Consider the following 24,542-nt stretch of genomic DNA (forward strand, 5'->3'; position numbering starts at 1 on the left):
AAGTTAAGCTCACAGAAGCTTTGGCGAATTTCTGGTTAAGCTTCTGTTTCAGATGCCGCAAAATCCTCAGTTAGTTAAAATACAAATTTGGAGGTCAACCGTATGATGAGCGCTTTGGTAGGGTGGGACGTGTAAAAGCAAGGAGTCAGTAATATTCAAATTTGAAGTTTTTCCGTGGCATTTCCCGTCGCAATTGTGCAGTAGAGTTTCTGTTTGAGCAACTGCTAAATCCATGGAATACTGCGGGAGACATTTTCAGATTTTAATATTTAGCAATTTTCTGTCTCAAGTAGAGATAGAAAATGTGGAGTTTACAGGACTCATTCTGGGGTTACTATTACAAGCTTCAGGCTGTGCATTAGGCAGCACCATAGTCTGGCTGAACCCGGTGCCTCTCCAGGAAAGGTAGGCAAGGCCTCTGCTAAACGTCAGAGCAGCCGGCTGCCCTTGTTTGTCTCTCCAAAGACTGCTGAGCTCCCCGAGGGTTGAAGCGTGGCTTCCAGAAGACGAGATGGTCTCTTATGGTGTTGCTGTTGTTCTTCTGCCTTTCCGTGATGTCATATTTCGAAAGTTTGTGAAAGATCATTTCCCCCGAAAGACTATTGGCTTGACGTAGTCACCGGAGGTTGCATGACACTGTGGCTGTTGAAGGCAGTCCCCACTGGTCACAGGGAAAAATGAGGACGTAATATTCTGGCAGCGGTAGTACTGCAGTCGTAGAAAGTCTTGCTTTCTCCATTAAAAATTCAGTCTCGAAACATGAGTCTTACACGTCGGCCTTGAACATTAATTCTGTGTTGAAGTTTTGATGCACGTTGTTTGAATTTAACAAATCTGTTGAAAGTGTTGCAGACATTGATTAGAGCCCAGGAAAAGAGAATAGGTGAGTCATTAACCCAAGCAAATACATGCAGACAAGGCTAGAAGAAGGGAGCTGCCTTCCAAACAGGCTCAGCTTCGTCTCTGCTTGTAGGATGCCTGTGTGGAGGGCTCTGGGAATCAATATTATGTTAATCCAGTACCGTCAGGGCCATAAACTTACTTCTTTACCAGAGCTCTTTGGACACATGACTATTGTTAAGGTGCACGCAGATCGATATTGTCATAGTGCCGAAGGCAAACACTGCAGAATTTGTAACTAGAGACTAGACCTCTCCAAAGTGACAAAGCTTTTGCTCATTTTCTCTTAGCAGGAAAAAGAGAAAGAGAAAGAGAAGACTAAAGAGAAAGACAAGGAGTCCAAGGAGAAGGAAAAAGACAAGAAGCTGATGAACGGACATCTCTTCACTGCAACCTCTGTTTTAGCCCAAGCAACCTGTTACCACTGTATGAAACCTTTCAATAAGGATTCGTACTACTGTGCAAGTAAGTCTTTTTTCATTTTTTCCCCTTTGTGTTTCATTAAATCTGACAGGGGAAATGTGAGCCTTATACTGTATTTTTTTCACACTTGAAGAACTGTGATTTGGGGAGAGAGGGAAACTTCTGAGATAATGCTCCACACATTACTGTCCTGCAGCCTCCTCGCGAGCCTGGTTTGATCTCCACCTTACCATGTCCTGCAGTGTTGTCTTCCCCCTGTGTCGAGCTGCGTCAGTCAGCTTGGTTACTTCGGCAGGCGTTTTGGCTCGGGGACAAGATACTTCGTTAGGCCTGATAGGGGACGGAGAAAGCCAACGGGGATTGTGGCTTTTATATCCACTGATGAAGAAAAGGTCCTGTCCATCCACAGTGTATTGCTTTACATACTTCAGCTCTCTGAAATACTGCTTCAGGGAGCTGTCGGTGAGAGCAGCATGAGATAAAAAGAAAATATCCACCCTTTTCTCCTTTTATTCATGAAGTTGCGTTGCAGATCAGATGGTAACTACCTGTGCACGTATGAAGTACAGGTACACTGTAGGCAGCACACCAGCCACAGCAGAGGGTTTCTATGGAACTTGGTGATTTTGTTCTTGTTTCTCAGCAGACAGTTACTCGCATATCTGTAGCTCCATCAGGTCAGCAGGCTTTGTGTGGTCGAGACCAAAATGGTAACTGTTTCACATAGCGAGCTAAAACTGCACAAGATGTAGAGGCAAAATGTCTTTTTCTCGCTGCAGCTCAGGACACTCCATTCCTCGCTGTTGGTAATATTTTTTTCTCTCCTCACCCGGAGACAGTGGGAACTGTGTGCAGGGATCTCTCCAGGCTGAAGCAGAGGGCTCAGTCTCTGTTTGTTAATTCTGGTAGATGACCAGTGTATAAAACATCTCCAGTGAGGAGGGGAAGGAGCAGCTAACTGAATCCCCAGAGGCAGCTTTGGGTTTCCTGAAAGAGAGAAATTTCAGCAACGTTGTTTGCATGAGACATGCTCTGCATTGACCTGATGGGAAATGGAAAACATTAGAGACCATAAGCTCTCAAATGCATCCTCTCCCTTTGCGCACTCTACTTTTTTTAAACACACTGAAACCATTTAGAAGATCTAGTATATCCTGATTACGTCTTTATATCCTGGTGAGTTAAAATATTCCTACAGTGTCATGTAGCAGCACATGTTTTAATATAGGCTTTCCTTCCTTATTTTTCAAAGTACAACAGAAAATTATTATAAATTTTCTGCACTGGCCAGAAAATGAACATCCCAAAGAAAATTTGGTCTGGGCCCAGACTGTTGTTAAGCTTGCATCTGTGAGTGGTCTGTTCTCACATTGCATCTTAAAATCATGCCTTGAACATGACTAATAACCAGCAGCAGACGCTCTGTTGTTCTCGGGCAGTTGTAAACTACTATAGTTTTTCTACTGGAGTGGCGGGGCGTTATGGCCACCATCACTGCTGGGTCTTGCCTATAGATGACATCTTCTTTATGCCTTTCCATAAAGACTTTGCAGTTACACCCGCAGTTTCCTGAAACAGCTATTTAACTCTGAAAGACTCGGCATGCTCAAAAACAAATGGGCAAAAAAAATCCCTGCTTTGTTAATAGCTCTGGCTATTCTTCTTTTTTATAGTCAAGGACTCGGGCATCAGAACTGAGTTCTGTCCCTCTTCCTTATTTGATCTGAAAAATGGTAGTTTGGGGGGGGGTTACAAGAACTCGCAGGTTTTCTGCTCCCTTTTATGCACAGGAAGTTGTGGGACATCTACAGAACAGCAACGCCCTGTGCCCTTACCTTTACATCTCTCAAAATATCAGAACAATTACCAGCTTTTATTAAGCAGGCTTTTATTAATTTGAGAAATTTTAGTGATGTGAGAATATTTTGTTGATATGGGCTTGGAATGTTTTTCTTTCATTTAATCTTTCTTTTAAAGATGATTTAGAGCTGTATGTTTACAATATAATAAATCATGAACTGTATGAACATCTGTTTTCAGGAATGAATAGAAGTGCTAGGTTTTCTTGAAGTTGCTGGATCTCATTTGAGTGCATTTGAATAGTGATTTTTTTTCCTGTCGGAGAGTTAATACTACAAACCCAATTATTGGTTATTATGGGGGGGGGGAGGAACAGTTCTTTTAATCTTCTTTGAAAACTTTGACTCCCAGAAATCTGCTGGAATAGATCATTGGCAAACTCAGGACATTAGGAAAAAGAAATGAAGTTTTTTTTCTAGCATATATGCAGCAAAAGCTGGTGTTAAAGCATAATGCTCTGGTGTATGTTGTGTTTTTGGGTCAAAATCAGTGGCTTGAGTCTAGTTTCCATCAGACAAGTGCCTGCGTCACAAATGCAGTTACCTGGCAGATGCTCCTGTTACCTTCCCTGATAGTCTTGTAGTACAGTAACAGATGGAAAAAGATCCTGTCTATGATACATCTAAGTTCATGTAAATTAATTTTCCTGTCCTTTTCCTGCGTTCTGGATCCCATAATACTTGTCTTGATAAGAAAGATATTAGTGTTTTCAGAGAAAATATTGGGACTCTAATTGGTTTGTATTTCTGCCTCCTGCTTTCCCCCTTTTCTTCCAGAGAAATAACACCTTTGTTTTGTTTTATTTTATTTTTGTTTAAGACCCTGGTGGCTCTGCCTTGCCTTGATTTTTAAACAGAATTTCCTGTTGAAATCCATGCGGAAACATTGTTAATAAATAAAGAGCTAATTACGCTGGAAAGCAGCCTGTTTGACAGCATCCGCAGCTACCAGTATAAACTGCACCGATGACTGAAAGCTGTAACTCTCGGTTAAGCAAGACAGCAGTTCAAAATACAAATGGCAAATACTGACCTGTTTCCTGTGTTTTGTTTTGTTTTTTTTGCTTTGACAGACTGCAATGCAATTGTTCACAAAGGCTGTAAGGAGAGTTTTGCCTCTTGTGCAAAGGTCAAAATGAAGGTAAGAGATTTCATCAATTGTACTGAGGGAGAGCACCGTCTGAACGACAGCGTACGCAGATATCTAATGTCTTCCACTGTATTGTGCAAAGCTTTCCAGCTCATCGGGAAGAGCCAGACCCTGTGCTATAGTGGATAATTTCTCTAGATTCCCAAAGTTCATAGTACTTAGGCAATTGGTAGATTAATTGACAGCTGAAAAAATAGAAGCTATAAGCTGGTTTCCTTAAAACGGGCCAGGTCTGGGTTGGTGCTGGAGAGTGAATGAGAACGGAGTGTTAGTGCAGCAGCTGTGGCGAAACCGCTTGAAGAGCATGTGATTAAAGAAAACACTAGCAAAATTCAGGCTTGTCCAGCACCCATGAGTGCAATACCTCTTAATTTTTGAACACTGCATCTTGCAATGCAACATTATGCCTACATAATGCATCGTGACAATTATTAAATAGGTATGTTGTTTATGTGAGGTTTATGTGTGGCATGAACAGAATTCATGCTTGCCCCAAATGTGAGGAATCTCTTCTGCGATATGGTTCTCCAAGCTAGTACAATTATGAATCAGTAATCAATGCAATTATGAGGAAAATTAGAAAATCTCCTCTATGACTTTTAGTTGTTCTCTTCAGTAATGTCAGTCCTTTTTTTTTTTGCATTTTACTATTTACTGTACGTTTCTACATCTGTGATTTTGCCTATTTCACTGATGGCAACTCCTGCAGCTGATGAGGGTTAATGCCGTCTGTGTGTACCCAAGGGCTGATCTGTTCTGAGAAATGTCAGAAAAAATTGCTTTTTAATTTTAGTTATGTGGCACAGTCTGATGGGAAAAGGGAGGAGAAATTACAGTGAATTTCCTTTTTCTTTCAGCCACAAAAAGGGATGCTGCAGGCACATGATACCTCTTCATTACCCACAGTAACCATGAGAAACAAAAGTAAGTAAATCCTATTCCCTCTGTTTTGGTGGTGGTCTCTAGCTGCTGTTCTTAACTCTTATAACCAACTAATTCCATATTATGAAAGATAAACCTTTAATAATACAGAGATGAGAGCATCCTCTGGGCAGGATGAGCAGTGTTCAGGATTTCAGAAGCTGTGCTGCAGTTGTGCAGACAGTTTCTCCACTTCTACACTGTCCAAGTAACTTTAAGCAAATGTAAAGTCATGTCAAATTTAGAATAGCTGCTTGACTGCTCTGACTTCCTCAAAAGCTACAGCTGATGAGCCCACAAAATCTGGGAAGCATAGCTTATGTTCATGTTTGTCTGATGCTGAAAAGAATCTGGCTGTGGATATTACATTAACATAAAAAGCTAAAATTGTAAGCTGAGAGAACGTTTCTTTAAAATATATTTTTTAATATTTTTATATTTTGATGTAGTAAAAAATAGAGAGGTTAATTTTGAACGGGAGCAATACTGACAAATTCTGCATGCTGGCACTGTGATATACATTGTGCTGTAGAGCTACCCAGAGTGACTGAGGGATAGGAAGTGAAAATGAAATAGTCCACATAGATTCTGTAGTACCATGATTTAACAAGCTTATTTGTGCCAGCTTGGAGCTTACTGTATGGTACCACACTGTGTGGTATAGATGTACTTTTTTTATCAGAAATTCGGAAGTACCACTTTAGAAATCAGAAAGCCATCTGAAGAAAGGAAAATTTTGAATTGAGATGGAAAGATTAGGCAAAAATTGCTGTTCATTTTTGTACAGTGAGATGTGGATTGGTGTTTCTCTGTGGTGGGTACTGATAGTAAAAGCCGTCTCAAAAAGTTTGACCAGAAGCATGAAGATGTATATAATTATTGGAATTCCTTGTCCAGAGAAATTAAAAAGCAACATGGTAGGTTGCTACATGTGATTATTTATTGAATAAAATTAAATTCACTTGCCCAAGTGTACATTTCTGGACTTGCTGATTCCACCCACATCTTACATTTAAGTGCAGTGCAGTATAGTCAGCCCCAAAAGGGGTCAGTTTCCTTTCCTTCTTGAAAAAGAGCAGCACTTAGTTTGCTAGGAAGGATTCAGTCCCTGCCTCTCTGCACAGGAACACTGCTGAGCTGTGGTGTTATCACAGAAAAGGTAACAGTTACTAAGTCCTCATCTTTTGTTTTCTTACTACGCAGTAGAATTGAATTAGGCTTAAGCATATTGTGTCTTAAGAGGATAAAGTTTCCTGGATAGCTCAGATCGATCATACTGCATTAATACAGTGCAGGAGACCTAGACTTTGTTAAAAGGTATTTGAGGAACTAACACTCATGTTTTCTATTTGAGCAAAATTCCAAAGTGAATGGGACTTTGCTTTGAATAGAGACTTCATGACCAAATCCTGCATTATGTTAGTGCACACCACAGTAGTGGCTCAGGAGAGCCAGAAACTTCAGACTTCACTGGAGTTATGACTGTTTCTATTCACTGAGGATCTGCTGGTGATGATTCTAGAGAGAAAGAAAATGCATTTTAGGGCCTGGCTTCTTTAAGTTATCATTATTGCAGTTAACAACACAGTTGCCTCTTCCCTTCTAGACTCACAACCGAAGGAGCGCCCACGCTCTGCAATACTTGCTCCTGATGAAAACACCGTAACCTCGATATTCAATAACAGGAGATCACAACAGACTACAGCACTTTCAAAGAGTGTCTCTATACAGAACCTTGCAGGGTAAGGTTCCTCACTGTGCATGCAAGTATATGTGTATCATCGGATGCATTAAAAAAAAAATCATATCTCATTAAAAATAAGTTTGTATAGTATGATCTGTGTTAAAGGTGAGAAAGAGGATCACAATATCAGAAATACTCATTTTATATATGATACCGTCAGCTGTAATGCACAGTCAGGTTGTCTTGGGTTAGTTTAGCAGGGGCATGACTTCAGAGGCATGTGAGCTGACCTTGCTACATGCACAGCAGCTTCACAGAGATGGTCTGAGCTCCAGGAAGAAATTCTTATTGTGGGCTTGGTACGGTATGAGCACACATTTACAACTTTGGTCTTGTATTAACTTTTGTGTCCATTATGATAGGGTGGATGCACAGAGTTGGAGATTTTCATGATGGTTTAGGAATGCATTATACGTAATTGATTACAAAAATCATAGTAACTTATGGTTCCTACGCTACCTGAGTACTGAACAATTTTACATACAGTTAACTCTATCTTATGGGACAGTAGCATCGACCGGGGTGTTCTGGTTCAGTGATGTACCCTGGGTACTGTGGGATTCATGGTGGAATTTATTTCAGTTCATTTTTCTAATCCTACTCAGAGCTAGTGAGAAAGACTCTTGGACAGCGTTCCGTATTGCGTTTTGGTCCCTGCCTAACCCAACCAAATGAGGAAGAAAAGTAACAGTATAAAAATGGAAAGTAATGAAAAGGAGTTGTCCAGACCATAAAACCTTAGCTGTGATTCTTTATGGAGGAAGCACCATCACTGGGAAGTTTAGATCTTGTGGCTTGTTAGTCCTGTTGTGTAGTCATTACAAAACAATAGAAGTAGAATTCTGTGCGTTCCTAGGCAACACTTACTTTGGCTTTCTGTTTGCATTTGAAATGACATTTTTTCTGTATTCTTGAAAAGGTTATTGACTGGGTTTTGATGTCGTGAACTACATTCTGTGTTTCCGTTTGTCTACAGAGTTGGCAATGATGACAGCTTAATACATACTTGGAAATTCCTGTCGCAGTCTACAGACTCTTTACATAAAATCAGCCGGGTGAATGAATCCATGGAGTCACTAATTGATGAGGGTAAGAAATCCTCGTGGCACATATAACAACAGGAAGGCCTCAATGCTGCTTTCCAAAACTAGAAAATCCATTTTGATGTTTCAACATGAGTTTTTCTTTTTAATGGACAAGTAAAGTGTAATGACTTTAACATAAGAATATTAGTATGATAAACTAAAACAAGGCCCCACACAGTAGTTTCTCTAGCTTGTTGAATTGCAGGAAAGCGTATGGAATGTTTCAGTTACTGTTGCATCACTTGGAATTTAGCTCAGGTACAAACATTTCCTCCTTCCTTCTGTTCTTCTGGCCCGTTCATTTCAGCTACATATTTTGCACCTTTTTGCTTTTCTCACACTGGTAAGTTTTTCCCCCCCGCTATAGCAAGGAGGGAGAAAGGGTATTATTTAGTTTTCTGCTTTCGAAAGTTACATCAGTTAATTCAGTTAAATTCATTTCTCAACAATAATCATTTTTTATTCATGAAGTTTTCCAGGGTATAATCAATATTTTTACAGCGTGTACCTGCAAAGAACTAAACAAGGACATGCTGGTGGTGACAGTTTTCCCAGTTTCTGCACAAGTGAACAATCTTTCTTATATATGTATTTATGTATGTAACATACATAGCGTTCAGGTCCACTTGCCTTAATTCAACCTTTCTAATCTTGAAAATACAGACTTTACGTAGCTCTGCGTTCTCTCCATTTAGTGATATAAATGAAAGAGGGCAAATTGTGTGTTGATTACTGTACCATTACATCAGCGATTAATGGTTCATTGTTTTTTATCTGTGTTAAAATTTGGTCTACGTGAAAATTGTGAATTACTTTTGTGCAATGACCAAATAACCTTTAAAAGTGGTTCTCGTAACACAGTCCTTACTTGGTATAATTCTATATAATCATTTCTGTGTCAGGAAAGGAGAATGTGTGTGATGCTGGTGGCATAACAAAGAACACCCAAACCTGTTGAATAGGCAGGATCTCAAATGGGACAAGCTCTTTGTAACCCTTGTGTTGCTTTGTGAAGGTGCAGACATGAATGAAGGACAATTGATGGGAGACTTGGAACTAGATTCGAAGCAGCTGGAGGCAGAATCCTGGAGCCAAGTAGTGGACAGCAGGTTCCTACGACAGCAGAAGAAAGATATTGTCAAACGGCAAGATGTAATTTATGGTGAGACATACCTGCATTTTAATTTTTCACTGATTTTAGATAACTTCTTATGTACTTCTATATATTTGGGAAGCTCTATGCCAGTGAATGGAAACATTTTGGCTTCTGAGAAATCAAAGTAAGTTTTGTTCCTGAAATTCTTAGAAAATTAATTTTCTGTGAAGGCTTTGTCTTTCTGCCTTTCTATACAGAAGCCATCAAAAAAAAAAAGAAAGAAATTGTCTTTCTTCCCTTGTCTGCTTAGGACACGTAAACCCTGTTACAGCAGAGTAGCTAGCTAATTGTATTAGTGCCTTCTCCTTCCTGATACAAGAGCCATCCTGTTTTACAACAAAAATGAACTATGTTGAGGCTGGAAGTGTGATGTTGAGGTAACAGTGAGAAAGGTTCAGATCTTAGCAGCAGCATCAGAAACTCTTCGTTGCTGGCCTCCTCTGTCCTCTGTATTTCCTCCAAAGGTAAAGCTATTGAATGATGTCTGAATACCTGACATCATTAATTTTTTGGAAGCCACTCTAGAGAAGCTTGCATGGCAGAGCTTTCTAATGACAGCTTTTCCTTCTGCTGTACATCCGAGTCCTCTACAGTGAGCATGTTTTTGACCTTGTCCTCATCCTGTACAGAGCTAATGCAGACAGAGATGCACCATGTCCGCACCCTGAAGATCATGAATGATGTATACAGTGCAGGGATGGTAAAGGAGCTGCAGTATGATCAACACGTAGTGGACAAGATCTTCCCCTGCCTGGAAAACTTGCTGCACATCCACAGTCACTTCTTCCAGCGGATTCTGGAAAGGAAGAGGGAGTCCCTGGCAGACAAAAGTGAGAAAAACTTTGTTATCAAGAGGATAGGTGACATCCTGGTGAATCAGGTGAGCTCTGGAAAGTAATTGCCTTTTCTGAGAGCATAGCTGGAAACTAAGCACTCTCAAGTTCTTGCTCCTCCTTCCTTCCTGTTTATACTTACTAGATAATCACAGCTGATTGTGCCTTTGCTCTCTGCATATCTGCCTCTGCTTTTTTAAGCACTTTGAGCTCTTTCAGGACAAGGTATAATGATGACAATTTGTTGTGTTTATATTGTGGGGGAGAGACATGTTCCATGATAGTGCAGAACAGTTCGACCATAACCTGCAGGATAGGCCAGTAGCCCACAGCTGAAGGCGCACAAGTCCTGTTTCTTGGCTGAGTTCCTGACCTGCTGTATAGCTATCGGTGGATTCTTCTACTTTTCCACACCTGTATTTTCTCCTTTCCTCCTTTTGTCCATTTTGACATTTTGAGGGGCTTTTAAGCCCTCTGAGGTAGAATCCTAGACTTTGTGTTAAATCAGTGTGAATTCAGTGAAGTCCCAAACTTAGTTCTTTAAACTCTAAGATGAATTGCTTAGTTTAGCATGTTTTGGACTAATCTGGTCTCAGAAAGTTCTTTTGAGAGACTGACAGGCAATGATGGGGTATTGTGCCAAGAGCTCAGTAGATCTCTGTGTCTTATGTCTTGCAGTTCTCCGGTGAGAGTGCTGAGCGAATGAAGAAAACATATGGCAAGTTCTGCGGACATCACAATGAGGCTGTGAATAACTTCAAAGATCTGTATTCAAAGGACAAGCGTTTTCAGGCATTTGTCAAGGTAGGACCCAATAGAAGATTCTCAGATGATGCAAAAATTATGTCCTCTCTGCACTCTGAGCATTTCCTTCACCAGAATTGAAATTTTCTTCTTTGCTCCTTAGAAAAAAATGAGTAGCTCAGTGGTGAGACGTCTTGGGATTCCAGAGTGTATCTTGTTGGTAACACAGAGAATCACAAAGTACCCGGTCTTGTTACAAAGGATACTGCAGTACACCAAAGGTAGGGACCAGTTCCTCTTTCCTAAGCACATATTTGTTCGTACAGTGTAAGTTTCCTGGATCCTTTTCAACTGAAGCAGATTTTCTTAGAATTGTCATTATCGTCCAGTACTACTGTAATTAAATAACTGGCTTTCAGGATTAGTTATTTTGCTTCCTTGATGTAGTTGACATAATAGATAATTATGGAGCAACAGCCTTAGACTTGGAAATCTTTCAGCCTGTTTTTTTGGTTAATGGCTGAAATATGTCATCAATTTATGCATTTCATACATACTGTCTTTATGCAGGGTATACTGGAATAGCCCTCAACCTGAACCATATATCTGAAAGGGCTTGTGAAATTCTCCTTGCGGGGGGGAGGGAATGGAATGGAATGGAATCTGTCTCAGGAAAGTATTAGAAAGTTATAATACACAAATTTGGGATGGAGGGAAGGAAGGAAGGGAGTAGAAGTGGCAAGTTAGAATCCACAGAAGGCCAAGGTGAAATGGAGGTGTTTCTGTTTCTTTTCAAAGAAAATGAAGTGGAACATCAAGACTTGACTCAGTCATTAAACCTTGTTAAAGATGTGATTGCTGCGGTCAATAGCAAGGTCAGCAATTATGAAAAGAAAATGCGTCTTGATGAGATTTACACCCGGACAGATAGCAAGTCCATCATGAGGATGAAGAGTGGCCAGATGTTCGCAAAAGAGGACTTGCGGCATCGGAAGCTCATCCGAGATGGGCCTGTTTCACTGAAAAATGCAGCTGGCCGGTTGAAAGGTAAGAATATCTTGCCTTTCAGTTGTTGGGGGTAGGATTCCTTCTCAGACTTGCCATCTCCAGCATTTATTTATTCCTCTGTTTTGAGAGATTTTGACAGTAGCTTTCCACCTGCTTTGCACTCAGTACCCATCCTAGCATTTCAGATACCTTGGGCTGTATCTGAGGTGATAGCTGTTTGTCTACCCTATGACTGGATGCTTGCTGAAGGCTCACGAGGGAATGAGGTCTTAGTGTGTCGGCCGAGGAATGTAATCAAACGTAATCGCCAGTGGATCCTTGGGCCATGAGAACATTATGAGGCTACAGTTGCCCAGAGCGTTGAGTCATGTCTCTGTGCCTAAATACGCATGTGCAATGATTCCGGGAAGCACAAGCTGAGGCTGAAACCAAACCTCAAGTTCCCACTGTCTCTGCCCACAAGCAGCACTGCATTTCCTTTGCTCTAAAGGTCTGCAGTAGTGCTGTCCGGGCTCAGTGCGACATCGCCTCTCCCACCGACCGCTCCAGAGTGGTGCCCTGGACATTTATTACTCTCGGACTTCTTGAGCTGCTGAGGCAAACTGACACTGTAGTAAGGGGGGAAGTGAGGAGGATGGGGAGGCTCTGGTGTCCCTGCAGCTTCCTCAAACTTGGTTTCATGTGTATTATTAGTTACTGGATCTTTCAAATTGCTTTTTGTTTGTTATCTAATGGAAATATTTTTTCTGAAGTGCCTTGCTCTACTGAGCAAAGCGTCACACTGATGTTCTCTACTGAATTAAGCACTAAATCTGCTGAGGAGACCTTAAGCTAGGACCACAGTAGTGCTAAGAGCAGACTGTGCCCTGTTTCAGACTTGTCAGAAAGGCTGGGCTTTTTTTCCTCTCACTTCCAGCATCGGCTGTTTAATCCGTCGTACTTGGGGATGAATGGATTCTGGTAGCTGTTTGGTGTTATGCTGTGCAATGAGGCAAAGATATACTAAATTCCAGATAGGATAATATTTATTGTGAGGTTTTGGAAACAGGAAGTTTACAGATGTTTTCTAGGCTCCCAAGAATACTATTGACTTTAGATGGTGGATGGAGCAAGTCATGCTGCTGTTGTGAAATCTTGTGATAAGTACAGGCTGCATTTGCATTTCTAAGTCGCAGCCCCCCTTACCTCAGTCTGTAGTGCGAGCTCCCGGCAAAAACAGGTCCTGCAAACACGCTGGACAGTCCAGTAGGAGAGTAGCCAGTTCTGACACACTATTTTGTGGGATTTGAAATGTTGGAAAGAGGAGCATGGGAAGAGCTTTCCTTGGAGGATTTTAGCATTTCCCCTCTTGCACAATGCACAGAAAATACAGCAACAGGAGATAATGGAATCAAATACAGACCTCTACAAGCCTCCAAAGAGCTTTTAGTTCATTTTGCAGCTTTGATAAAAGTTTATTGGTTCTTTTATCTGAGATGGTTTATGTCCTGCCAAAACAGAATGGAAGGAATTGCCCATGGGATGGTTTAACTTTTCGGTTTGCTTCATCTCTGTCACAAGATTTCCCAAGTATATTACAAAAAACCTCTTTGTACGGAGGGATAAAGGTGGGACGCTATACTTGGTAGTTGCTGTGCAACCTTATTTTGATATAGCGTGAGAAGACTTGGAAGGCTGTATGTGTATTTTGGGAAAAGTCTGTATGGTGATTTAAAATTTTCTGTTCACTCCATGTTCTTGTCCTGTGAAAGAAAGCCAGGTCCTGTATCTCATGCAGACTCCCATTAACTCCCCTTGGATTTAGCAGGAGTTGTATTTGTCTGTGAGCAGAATTAGTGGTGGTTCCTTAAGTCAGTATTTCCTGGGAAAGAAATTACAGCTGACAAATGCTGTTATTGCATGATAATTTGCACTCCGCAAGCCATTCATCAAGAGAGCCATAAAACCCAAGACTTCCTGTGCAGATCTCTTGCTCGAGGACCAAAATCTTAATTGTTTGAGAAAACAGTAGTTATGTTCAGTAAATGTCTCTAGCTTTCACCCTTCTGCCTTGCCATAGCTGTCAGATAGCTTGTGGCTGGAGAGTGTTGCACCTTAGACAGAGGAGGTAGGAGTCCTGCAGGTTTCTCGGGTGCAGTTCTCCATAGCATGAGGAGATTGCTTCAAAGTTAATCTGACACTGCCTTTCCACGAGCTGTTCCTATTGCTGCTGCAGGAGCTACCGCTCCTGCCAACCGGGAGACCAAACAGCACAGAAGACTGGTCTCACTTCTAGGATTTGCAAGAACAGCTCTAATGCTCCTCAACAGCTAGGACATTGGTGTTATGAAAAGATAAAGCTGTTTAGGAGCGGGGAGCATGGTTATACTACCTAATACTCTTTTTCTTTTGCAGAAGTCCAGGCTGTTCTCCTCTCTGACATGCTTGTGTTCCTTCAGGAGAAAGACCAGAAGTATGTCTTTGCCTCACTGGTAAGGCTTCAGCATATTCTTTTCCTTCCTTTTCTATTTGAGAGATCCTTGATGCGTGTCCTGCAGCGGAGCCAGCCATTGCCTGCTGAACAACTTAGTTTTCTTGGCATTTAGGTTTATGTTGCTTATAACATTTTTGTTGCCTGAGCAGACTCCATTCTTTTCTACTGGAAAACATGTCTTCATTCCCCATCTCCCCTCAGTGATTTCTGCAGTGCCTTGGCACAGCTGATAATTGGTCTTGAAAATATGCCTGTCGCTTGATACACTTACTCCTTTTCAGTTTGTGCAAATTGAAGCAGTGGTTGGGGGGGGTGGGTAATGGGATAACGTGAACATTGTAAAAACGAATCTTAGCAGAAGAAAATGTGCTAAGGGGAAAAAAAGCCTGCCACTGCAGTAAATTCATCAGAACAGCTTACAAATTCATGTCAGAGGAATATATTTGTAATGCACGAAACCAAAAGCATTTAGCTTTTAAAGGCAGGCCTCATAAAAGGGTTCGGCACACTGACCCGCTAGGGACAATCTAGTGCCTAATTGGATCTGTTGGGGTTGCACCTTGCGGGCATGGTTTAGACTTTCTGTTCTTTGTGTTCTTTCCACCCTTTGAACAACGTTTCGAAAGCAGTGGTCTGTTATTCCAGCTCCCTCTATGATCTGCACAACCTCAGTGCCCTGCACGGGGGGAGCTTTCACCTAAGCGGGTTGATTACACTGGGCCCATAGCACACAGCATATATCGTCTTCCCTCGAAATCTTGTCCGTTGTGGGAGTCAGTTATAAGCTTCTGAGAACAGTAGGACTTTTGTGGGATCTGAAAATAAGATATCATGCCATCCTAGGGAGCGTTTGCCAAGATAATGTATGTGAAGCAGGCACTAGCAAGCTTCACTAAGTGTAAGGAGCTGTGATATTAATGATAGAGTACAGAGTGTGGGCAGGAGGAGATGAGGTAAAAGGTCTGCTGGAGACAGAGCAAAATACAGCAGAGTTTGCTAAACCACGAATCCAATTTTAAATTAATTTGTTATTGGGATGTTAGAAGGTGAAATGACCTTTCCTACAGGCCTCGTAGAGGAAGACAAACCCCTGTCCTTAAAATACTATATTTTTTTAATTAGCCAGTAGCTTCAGAAAATGTTTACAACCTGAGAGAGGTAACTGTATTGGTATTAGGACCTTTTGAATGCTAGGTCGTATCTGAAAACTCTGGTACTTTTTGCCCTCCTCACCCATCTTTCCATCTGAAGGACCAGAAATCCACTGTGATCTCTCTGAAGAAGCTGATTGTACGAGAAGTGGCTCATGAAGAGAAGGGTTTGTTCCTGATCAGCATGGGTGCCAAATATCCCGAAATGGTGGAAGTCCATGCCAGCTCCAAAGAAGAGCGTAGCAGCTGGATACAGATCATTCAAGACACAATAAACACCATGTAAGCTACCAAGCTGTTCTTGCAGGGCATCTGTTGCACATGGTCATATTATGGTAGTAATTGAGACGTGTCTCTCTCGTCCAGGGATAAGGATGAAGATGAAGGAGTCCCTAGTGAGTCTGAGTTGGAAAAGAGAGTGTCGGACACAAAAATGAGAGAATTGAAAGGTAAACACCTGCCTGGGACAGAGCAGAGCTGGGGGATATTTTCTGAAAAATTTTCAGGAGTTGCGATGGGGTTTGTGACCCTTTTCTGTGTGTGTGGTTGAACTATGAGTTTTTCATGGGAGTGAGAATCCTGCATCCAGCATATAACTGAAATCCTTGTTTGCCTCTCTCTGTGTTTGCATCCTTTTTTCTGAGTTTGCTGAATGCAGTTGCTGTATGGTGGTGTTTAGGGCTGTATCATCATGTTCCACTAGATGGGGCCAGTATCTCAAGAATTGCTTCATTTTTTTGCTGAAGCTTTTATTTTCTGTCTTCATCTCCTTTTTCTGTTTCCCACCCCCCACAGAACAACTTCAGCAGAAGGATAAGCAGATCCTCATCTTGCTGGAGGAAAAGGGGAAGATCTTCAGGGACATAGCAGACTGCTCTATGCAAGAGGACCTGCCAGGCTCCAGAGTGCTGTTCAGAGCCAACACAGAGGAGGCAGCAAAAGGAGAGGCCATTATGAAAAGTGCAATAAATGAAGGTGAGCAAGCCTGGGACGCACATTAATTACACTGACCCACACATCCAACTCACAGTGAATCCATCAGTTCTCAAACTTTTTTTTTTTCCAAGGGAAGTCATTTCTTTCTCAATGAATGAATAACAGCATAGAGCATAGATTAGACATTGCTACTCACAATTGCAAGTATTTTGTCAAGGACAGGTAATGAGGATCAGGAAAAGAAGCAGACACTGATGGTTGTTAGATGGAGGGCAGAAAAGAAGTCCTAGCACAGAGAACAACCCTTCATTGAATGTGAGCTGGGGTCAGGGGCAGCCCAGGATTTGGTCCTTGTCTGAAGTTTCGGCCTTCCTATCTTTCACTATGCTTCAGTCTCAACAAGGTAATGTAATGTGAGAGGTGGGCTCCGATTCCAGCAGGCATTCGTGGTGCTACAAAGGACAAGCAAGTCTGTTGGCAATTCCCGGGCCGGATGACAACTTGGGCAAGTTTCCACTGTGATTTCTGGAGAGGGTAAACGTTATTAAATACCGTAGTCAGACCACATTAGGGTTGCGTGGCGAAAGGGAGGGAGGTGTAAGCCAGTGCAGAACTCCAGGTGTTGGAGTTTATGCCCAGACAGAGTTTTCACAGGGGGGAACATGCACTGTTCCTATCATTGTCATAGAACTAATATTTCATAGTATTGAAAAGTGTGCGACTTTCTGGCCTGAGCGTAGTTGGGAAGAAAACAGCTCAGAAAGCCTGAGATGGTCTTTAACAGAGATATTGTTGCTTTTTATCCTACCAGTTGAACTGCTGCAAGGCCTGGTGAGCAGGAGCCTAGGCAGCGCCCTTGGGCAGCAGGTCAACAGCGCCGCCATCGAACAAGAAGGAGGAGTTGGCCCCATCTCTCTCCCTAGACGGGCAGAAACTTTTGGAGGATTTGACAGTCATCAGATGAATGCCTCAAAGGGTGAGTAGTTAAATGTGTGCTTATCAGCATTTGTCAATAATATACAATGTCATTGTGGCCTCTTGCTTAAGGACTCCAGCAGCTGTGAATTCTGATTTCCCACCTCCCCTCCCATAATAGTAGATAGACGAAATACCAGATGAGAAAACAAGCATATATACAGGGGGAATGATGGTTTTTGGAAACCCATAGTTATGCGAGGATTAAACACCTGTACTCCTGACTGTCTTCTCTCTCCATGCTCTAAATCATCCCTCCTTCTTTACAGATGTGCTATGGGAACTCATTTGGCTTCCTTATAGATCAGTTTCTTCGTGTGCTTCTTCCTGCTGCAATATCTGCAGCTCTGTTTTCCAGTCTCTGGTTACCTCCCAGCAGAAAGAGTGCTGGTCTCTGGTGCTCTTCCATTTGCAGATGCACAAGGATATTGCTGAATCAAGCGCCTCTCCCCATCCTTGTGCTCCCTGTGCATTTGTGTCCCACGTACAACTGCACGTGTTACTCCTGCAATTAAGTCTCTCCCCCCAAAATGAGTGAATACTTGTTTCAGATGTCTAGCTGGCTGCTTCCCAATGCTCTCTTTCTTTGCTGCTGTCATCAGAAACTTCCCTGTCCCTGAATTCACTGCTCTGTGCTCTCATTTATGCTCCCGGTGCTGTCAGTTGTGCTGGCAAGCGTCTGTCTCTCAGCTTCGGGATCATTGGGCCCTTGTCTGACCTCCTGCATTAAAGGAGCAGCATTAGCTCCACACAGTCAAGCATGAGAAGTATGTAGAGATTTCCTCAGCCATTGGAAAGGTGCAAAGCTCCCAACAGGCCTTGTCATGGTAATGACAAGTACCTTCACACTGAGAGCTGGAGGGGTTTGTCTGGGGCTGTGCCTCTCTCTGTTGCAGTGATGGACGGGACAACCTCAGGCTGTTCATAGCCTAGCTCGCCCCGCACGCTGTAGAAATAGCTTCTTTTGAATCTGATTATAATTCAGTAGTAAGAGGGTCTTGGGAGATTTGGGGGGAAGGAATACATGACCTGTTTCTTCAGCCATAGAGCAGGAGGTGGGAAACCCAGGTTTCATCTCCAGTTCTTGTGTTCACAACCTGTGCAGCCTTGGGCAAGGCTCATAACCTTCCCCCCTTTGTTCTGCACCCCAGCGAAGAGGCAAGGAGGCATTTTCCTCCTGCACAGAGGCACAGGAGCGAAGCTCTGTGAGGAGGACTGAGCCTTTTGTAGCAAAGCCTGTCTGGGGGAAAGGAGAGCAGAGGGCCTTTGCACTAGCTATGGTGTCCTTCATGCTGCTGCAAATATAGGTGTATGCTACATTATTTATCATTAACAGAGAAGCAGTAGGGGTGTTACCAGAGCAAGCTGGTGTTTTCCCCCATGGACTGCATGTCGTCTGGCAGGGTGCACACAGCTGGGCAAGAGATGGGGGGCTGAAGAGTTGTGCAGCTGCTCCCCTGCCACGGGAGCAGGCTGCGCTGATCTGAGCGTGAGCTACAACTTGTTTAGCCCTGCAGGTCAATTCAGTCCTGCTTGGGAGCACCGATATGAGCCATCCAGGAGAAGTTAGAAAGAGGAGTCCAGCGTCCTTCTGAAGATGCAGATTTCTAATGACTGAGGCTGTGGAGAAATTGTTAGCAAAAAGTTGCACGGTAGTATCTGACGCAGCATCTGACGCAGCTGTAAATCCCATTTAGATAGAGGGCATTGAAACTTTACCTGCAGTAATATACCCAGATAAGATGTTGTTGTTGCTCTCCATCTGCTCTTAACCAGCCTCATGTTCTCTCAGCAAATACTCTTCTGGAGTAGAAACTGGTTTGGGGGATAGGCAGAGCTAATAGGAGCATGCTGAAATTTATCAGCACATTGTTTGAAACCAAAGTCAATCCTAATTTGAATTCACATTCACCTTTTCTGATGGTGCTAGCATGTTCTGTATAAGCAGGGAGCAAATGCATTTAGTTCAAGTGTCAAGAGATCTGTGAACCTTTTGTAAAACATCTCAGTTTCCTGTATTAAATTTCTCAGACAATAGCAAGTTCATCTATGGCTTAAAATGTTAAATAACCATTGTCAATGCTGGCTTCTTCCTTTAGGTGGAGAGAAGGATGAAGGCGACGATGCTCAGGACCTTCGGAGAACAGAATCAGACAGCATTTTAAAGAAGGTACTTCTTTACAATTAGATGTACCACAACAAGTTAAAAATGAAATAAAATTGGAATTGTGTAGTCAAAACCACTTTGCTGTAGCTAAAATCCTCACTTGAAAACCATGTCAAATGAGTAATATTCCTTTGTGGCAGAGGTTATCTGCCATCTGTCTGCAGATCAACTAAAACGTGTGTAATTATGCATCATTATTGAAATGTCAAGGTCAAATATAACCTTGCATCCATTCTTGCGGTGGATCAATTCATCATATCACTACAAAATGATCCCTAATTAACATTTGATTTTATATGATTTTTACTTGCCTAAAAAACATACACGAATTCTCCCAGAATGGAAAATGGGAGGGTTTTAATGTGCTTGTCATTAGTGCTTTCTCATTTGTCCTCTTATTAAAACTATGTGATCTTTTCACAGGGTGGAAATGCTAATCTTATGTTCATGTTGAAAAGGAATAATGAGGTAAGAACTGATTCTGTTGCCTAAGTGTTTCCTTCATTTAAGTGCCAATTGAATTATCTCAATGAGTGATAACATAAGAGAAAATATATTTCATATGCTGAAGTGCATGCAGACTTTTAAATACGTTAAACTGGACCTACTGTGTCATTTATTTGTTTAACCTTGGATGTTCAGACAGGGAATTCGCTGGCTGTCTTCTGCTTGCCATCAGGATGATATGTGCTGATTATGGGCATCAAGGGTTAATTACTGCTAGGATGTGCAGGACTGTATGTATTGTGCATCTGCAGATAGAGGGAGTTTAACTGTATGTTGCAGGTGCAGTGAATTGGGGCAATTAGATTTCTGTTCTCTCATTGATAGGCATTTGTAACTCCCAATTAACGTTAATGGCAGAATGAGAGGCTGTTCTCTTAATACTAGCTATCACGCAACTCTTGCAAATACTGCTGGTTTTGTTGGTTGATTTGAGTTCGGTTTTTGTTTTGGTCTTAAAAGTAATTGTAGGATAGACAGGATTCAGAAAATTTGTAGCTGGGCTAAAAATATGTTTAGGGATAGAGCATCACCCCAGAGTAGCTTGCTCTTGGCACTGTTTCAATGCATGATGTGTTAGCGTTCACCTGTGTTTTCAGAGTCTCTGTGAATACACCTGCTGAATTTGTGTGTCTGTCGTTATTTTTTTTTGCTGCCGGTTTTCATGTATAATGGCAGTGGGGGTTGTATGGGTGGTCTGATGTAGAAGGGAGCAAACAGTACAGATTCATTTTAAGATTTCTTCTTTTTTACTCCTTGAAGTTGTTTCCCTGAAAAGTTGAAATGAACTCTTAGATTTCATCCCAGTTGCTCTATTTATTCATGAGCAAGTTGATGCTGCAGCAGACGGTTCAAGGAGACATCCCGTGAGGTCTGTGCTGCTGCACACCCTCCCTTCCCATGGCAGTCTGTGAGCTCCAGGGGCTGCAGAGAGGTTGATAAGTGACAGCTTGCTGCCCTGATTGCTAGAAAAGTGAGGAAAATAATGCCGGCACCTCTGAGAGGTGTCTAAGGGAAGTATTGTGGCCAGCTTGTGCAGCAGGGAGTGATGCAGCTGTTGCAGGTGAAGCGTGAGAAAGGGGGGAGTCGGGGTGGAAGGATGGCCACAGCCTTCAGCACTCTGACTCGTAAGAGCTATCTGTGGGATCCTAGTGGGAAAGGAGAGTGCTTTACTGGTGTCGTGGCACCCAAGCGAGGTCTAATAGCAACGCTTTTGTTTCCTTGCAGCAGGTTCTCCAAAGCATTACCAACCTCCATAAGCTGCTCAGTGCTTTGCAGGTAGGCCAGCCATTTGTTCCGCTTTTGCATGTTGCTTGCCCAAACTGCACATCCCCTCGGCTGGTAACAGTGACTCACACTTCAGCCCCATCCCTCCTGCCCGCTCACCTTTCTTGTCCTCACATGGCTGAGCAGCCTGCAGCAGGCTGGAGTGCAGTGTCCTGGCAGAGCAGTAGGAATTAGCTGCTGCCTAAGCAACCAGCTGACAGATCAGATCTAGCCTGAATTTGAGAAGCCAGCAGGGGAGTTTGTGAGATCTAGTCTGTGCCAGAAAACCTGCTACAACTGCGTCCTCTAATTGCCCAGCAGTAGACCAGCAGTGCTGGGCTATGGTACACCAGAGGACGAAGTGATAGTGCACTGTGTCCCTGTGAGCTGCCCGGGACTGGAGCTGCTTTCTGTGGAGAGAGCTGCAGTGATTTCTCCCTCCCTCTCTCCCTCCCTCCCTTCTCAGGCTGTGGTGCTGCAGCAGGACACCTTCATCGAGGACCAGAAGCTGGCTCTGAGCGAGAGAGCACTGACCCGAAGCCTCTCGCGGCCGAACTCCTTGATAGAGCAGGAGAAGCAGCGCAACCTGGAGAAGCAGCGCCAAGAGCTGGCCAACCTGCAGAAGCAGCAGGCGCAGCACCAGGAGGAGAAGCGGAGGCGAGAGAAGGAATGGGAAGCCCGTGAGAAGGAGCTGACGGAGCAGGAGGCCCACCTGGCCCAGCGAGAGGAGCAGGTCCAGAGAGGGTGTCAGGATCTCGAACGGGAGCGGGACGAGCTGCAGATGAAGAAAGCTTCCTACCAGCTTGACTTGGAGAGGCTTCGTACAGCACAGAAACAGCTGGAGAAGGAAAAGGAGCAGCTCAAGAGAGGCATGGAGAGGTTACCTCAAACACGGTTGGAGCCTGACCACAACCAGGTAAATGCTGCCAACAGCCACACTGCTGGGGAAGCAGTGCTCTGCCAAGGGCTCTCCACCTCTCTCCAGGCACTCAGCCAGCTGCCAGGCTGGCTGCGGTGGGGCCGAAATAGATGAACTCAAGTCTGGATCCAGAAACACGGGGCCTGAGTTTTAAAACTGGCTCCTTTTTTTTTTTTGCACATGATATCCAATGCTGCATTTGTTGCACCTGAAGAGTGGCCAGGGTGCTGCCCTTGTATGCAAGGCCTTGATGTAAGGTTGTGTGTTCAGGCTTTTTGACAGTTCCCAGGGAAATGCGCAGTTGTAACGCCTTGTCTCTGCAGGAGGCCTTGCCTGTAAGGTCATCTGTGCTCTGCCCACTTCTCTGTGCCATTTTTAGGCAAATGGCAGAACGGAGGTGGCTGGGTTGTGGAAAGCACACTAGAAAATCTAGGGAAATGTGTATTGCATTTCATGATGGCCCTCACCCCGCAAGGCTTCAGCTCTGTGGTGCAGTTAGGCAAATGAGAACTTATTCTCAGAAACAATGCAAGCAGTACTGGTTACTTGCACCCTTTAACTGTCACAGAAATCACTTGCAAACTCCTGTAAATAAAGGACTGATAACTACAGAGAAAGGCCTTGTTGTTTGCAGTTTGTGCTTATGCCAGCCTCCAAAAGCATTCTTGGTATCTAGCAGAGAGATGGACATTGCCCTTGTCCTAAAGAGTCTGGGCATCTGCCACCTAGACATGGCTCAGCAAGCAAAGGTCACTTGCTCTGGTGCAAGAGGCTTCTGGTATCTGACTTCCTAGACCAGAAAGAAAAGCCTGTGCACAGATCTTGTTCTGTACTGTGCATTTTTTTTTAGCAAGTTGGGGTTTATTTTCTATTACAGTGCAGCAGTCTGGTTGAGAAGAACATGCCTCAGTTTGCAAAACTTGGGCTGAATTTGAACCTTGAGTCTGTTGTTGATCATTTGTTTGTTTATAACTCACTAATTCTGAATGTAATTTGCTTTGAGCTGTAGCAAAATTAGTTTATAAATGTTGGATTGTGCGACAGAAGTGATTTTGGGTGCCAGAATGGAGTAATTGTGGAGCTCAGCAGTGAACTCTCAATAGCAAATAATCAGAAGGGTATTTGCTCCCTACCACCCTCCATTCCTGAGCAAGCCAGAAATTGTCCAATTGTAAAACAAAGCTGTTTCAGCATCAAGCATATACATACATATTAGGGGCATGGATGCTATGGGAAAGGCTGAGAGGTAGAATAACCATGAAGCCTGGTAGATCAAGAAAAGGAAGCAACTTTTGGAGGCAGATAACTTACTGATGTTTCAGAGCTCTTAATAGGGGGTTTGGTGAGGCTCTGTGGAGCCGGTGTTTTGATCTTCCTTTGAATACATGAGGGCTCAATTACATCCTGAGACAGACATTAGAAAAAAACAGGAAAATATTTCACTTTCATCTTTTCCTTGGGAAGGCTTCCTTTGACACATGCCTCCCCGAGCCTGTGTGCTGCATTCCCTTCCTGGAGAGGCACATTGCTCCTTGGCCTTCTGCCACTGTCTGTGTGCGTGCGCGATGCAGGGTGAGTCCCGGTATCAAGATCTTACAGAATACTTGCCCTCGGCTTGTTGATACAAAGCATAGTACATGTTGGAACAAAAGACATTGGAGTGTTATTCTTGTTATGCCTCATCTTTTTGTCTTTAACAGAGAAGACTGCTTCTCTCCTTGCTTTGCCTGGGTGGAGGACCGTTTTTTAGCTGGTGAATGGGGCTAGATGTTGAGAATAGAAAGCTCTGTCTCTGTCAGTGTTCTGGGAAACATCTTCACATCCACGTTCCCCACCAGTCCCTTTCATGCCCCAATAAAACACTTCTTTTTCTTTTATAGGTTTCAAATCTACGTGACAAACTTGCAAGAGTCCCCTCCCTGCCCAGCATGGAGGATTCCTCCAAGCAGAAAAGCCCTTCCCTTCCTAAACAGGGGCACTTTGATGCAGAACTGTCTGTGTCTCCCAAAAGGAATAGTATTTCAAGGACACACAAAGAGAAAAGCACTTTCCATTTGCTTAGCACAACAAACCAGACTAACAAGGTGGCGGCTGAAGGACAGTCCCAGATGCCTACCCGCCTCTTCAGTTTAGCCAAACCAAAGGAGAAAAAAGAAAAGAAGAAAAAGGGCAAAGGACATCGCTCCCAACCATCTGGTGAGTGTCAGAGGAGATCGTAGATAGTTTTCAGGGTCATTGGACTGGCTTTTCCCTCCAGTCAACAAATTAGGGGAGGCAACGAAATCTAGCCCTGAGCAGGGATGGTAACACTGAGGGATGGAGAAAATC

General features: G+C 43.2%; 1 protein-coding gene across 13 annotated transcripts in view; it reads left to right on the plus strand.

Moving 5' to 3' along the window:
- AKAP13 (A-kinase anchoring protein 13) overlaps positions 1 to 24,542 on the plus strand; it is a 233,436-nt gene that overhangs the window by 202,298 nt on the left and 6,596 nt on the right. For 8 of the 13 annotated variants that reach the window (XM_064517208.1, XM_064517216.1, XM_064517215.1 and 5 more), the window contains 20 exons: positions 1,191 to 1,365; positions 4,256 to 4,323; positions 5,190 to 5,256; positions 6,860 to 6,995; positions 7,974 to 8,086; positions 9,098 to 9,244; positions 9,868 to 10,118; positions 10,750 to 10,875; positions 10,979 to 11,096; positions 11,614 to 11,862; positions 14,218 to 14,294; positions 15,548 to 15,729; positions 15,814 to 15,896; positions 16,243 to 16,422; positions 17,195 to 17,359; positions 19,458 to 19,528; positions 19,949 to 19,993; positions 21,257 to 21,307; positions 21,762 to 22,211; positions 24,095 to 24,410. In XM_064517208.1, coding sequence (XP_064373278.1) covers positions 1,191 to 1,365; positions 4,256 to 4,323; positions 5,190 to 5,256; positions 6,860 to 6,995; positions 7,974 to 8,086; positions 9,098 to 9,244; positions 9,868 to 10,118; positions 10,750 to 10,875; positions 10,979 to 11,096; positions 11,614 to 11,862; positions 14,218 to 14,294; positions 15,548 to 15,729; positions 15,814 to 15,896; positions 16,243 to 16,422; positions 17,195 to 17,359; positions 19,458 to 19,528; positions 19,949 to 19,993; positions 21,257 to 21,307; positions 21,762 to 22,211; positions 24,095 to 24,410 — 3,070 coding nt within the window. The remainder of the gene's footprint in view (positions 1 to 1,190; positions 1,366 to 4,255; positions 4,324 to 5,189; positions 5,257 to 6,859; positions 6,996 to 7,973; positions 8,087 to 9,097; positions 9,245 to 9,867; positions 10,119 to 10,749; positions 10,876 to 10,978; positions 11,097 to 11,613; positions 11,863 to 14,217; positions 14,295 to 15,547; positions 15,730 to 15,813; positions 15,897 to 16,242; positions 16,423 to 17,194; positions 17,360 to 19,457; positions 19,529 to 19,948; positions 19,994 to 21,256; positions 21,308 to 21,761; positions 22,212 to 24,094; positions 24,411 to 24,542) is intronic. The other 5 variants (XM_064517213.1, XM_064517211.1, XM_064517220.1 and 2 more) reach the window with 3 other exon arrangements.

This window comes from Dromaius novaehollandiae, chromosome 10 (assembly GCF_036370855.1).
Source record: "Dromaius novaehollandiae isolate bDroNov1 chromosome 10, bDroNov1.hap1, whole genome shotgun sequence".
NCBI classification, from domain to species: Eukaryota; Metazoa; Chordata; class Aves; order Casuariiformes; family Dromaiidae; genus Dromaius; species Dromaius novaehollandiae.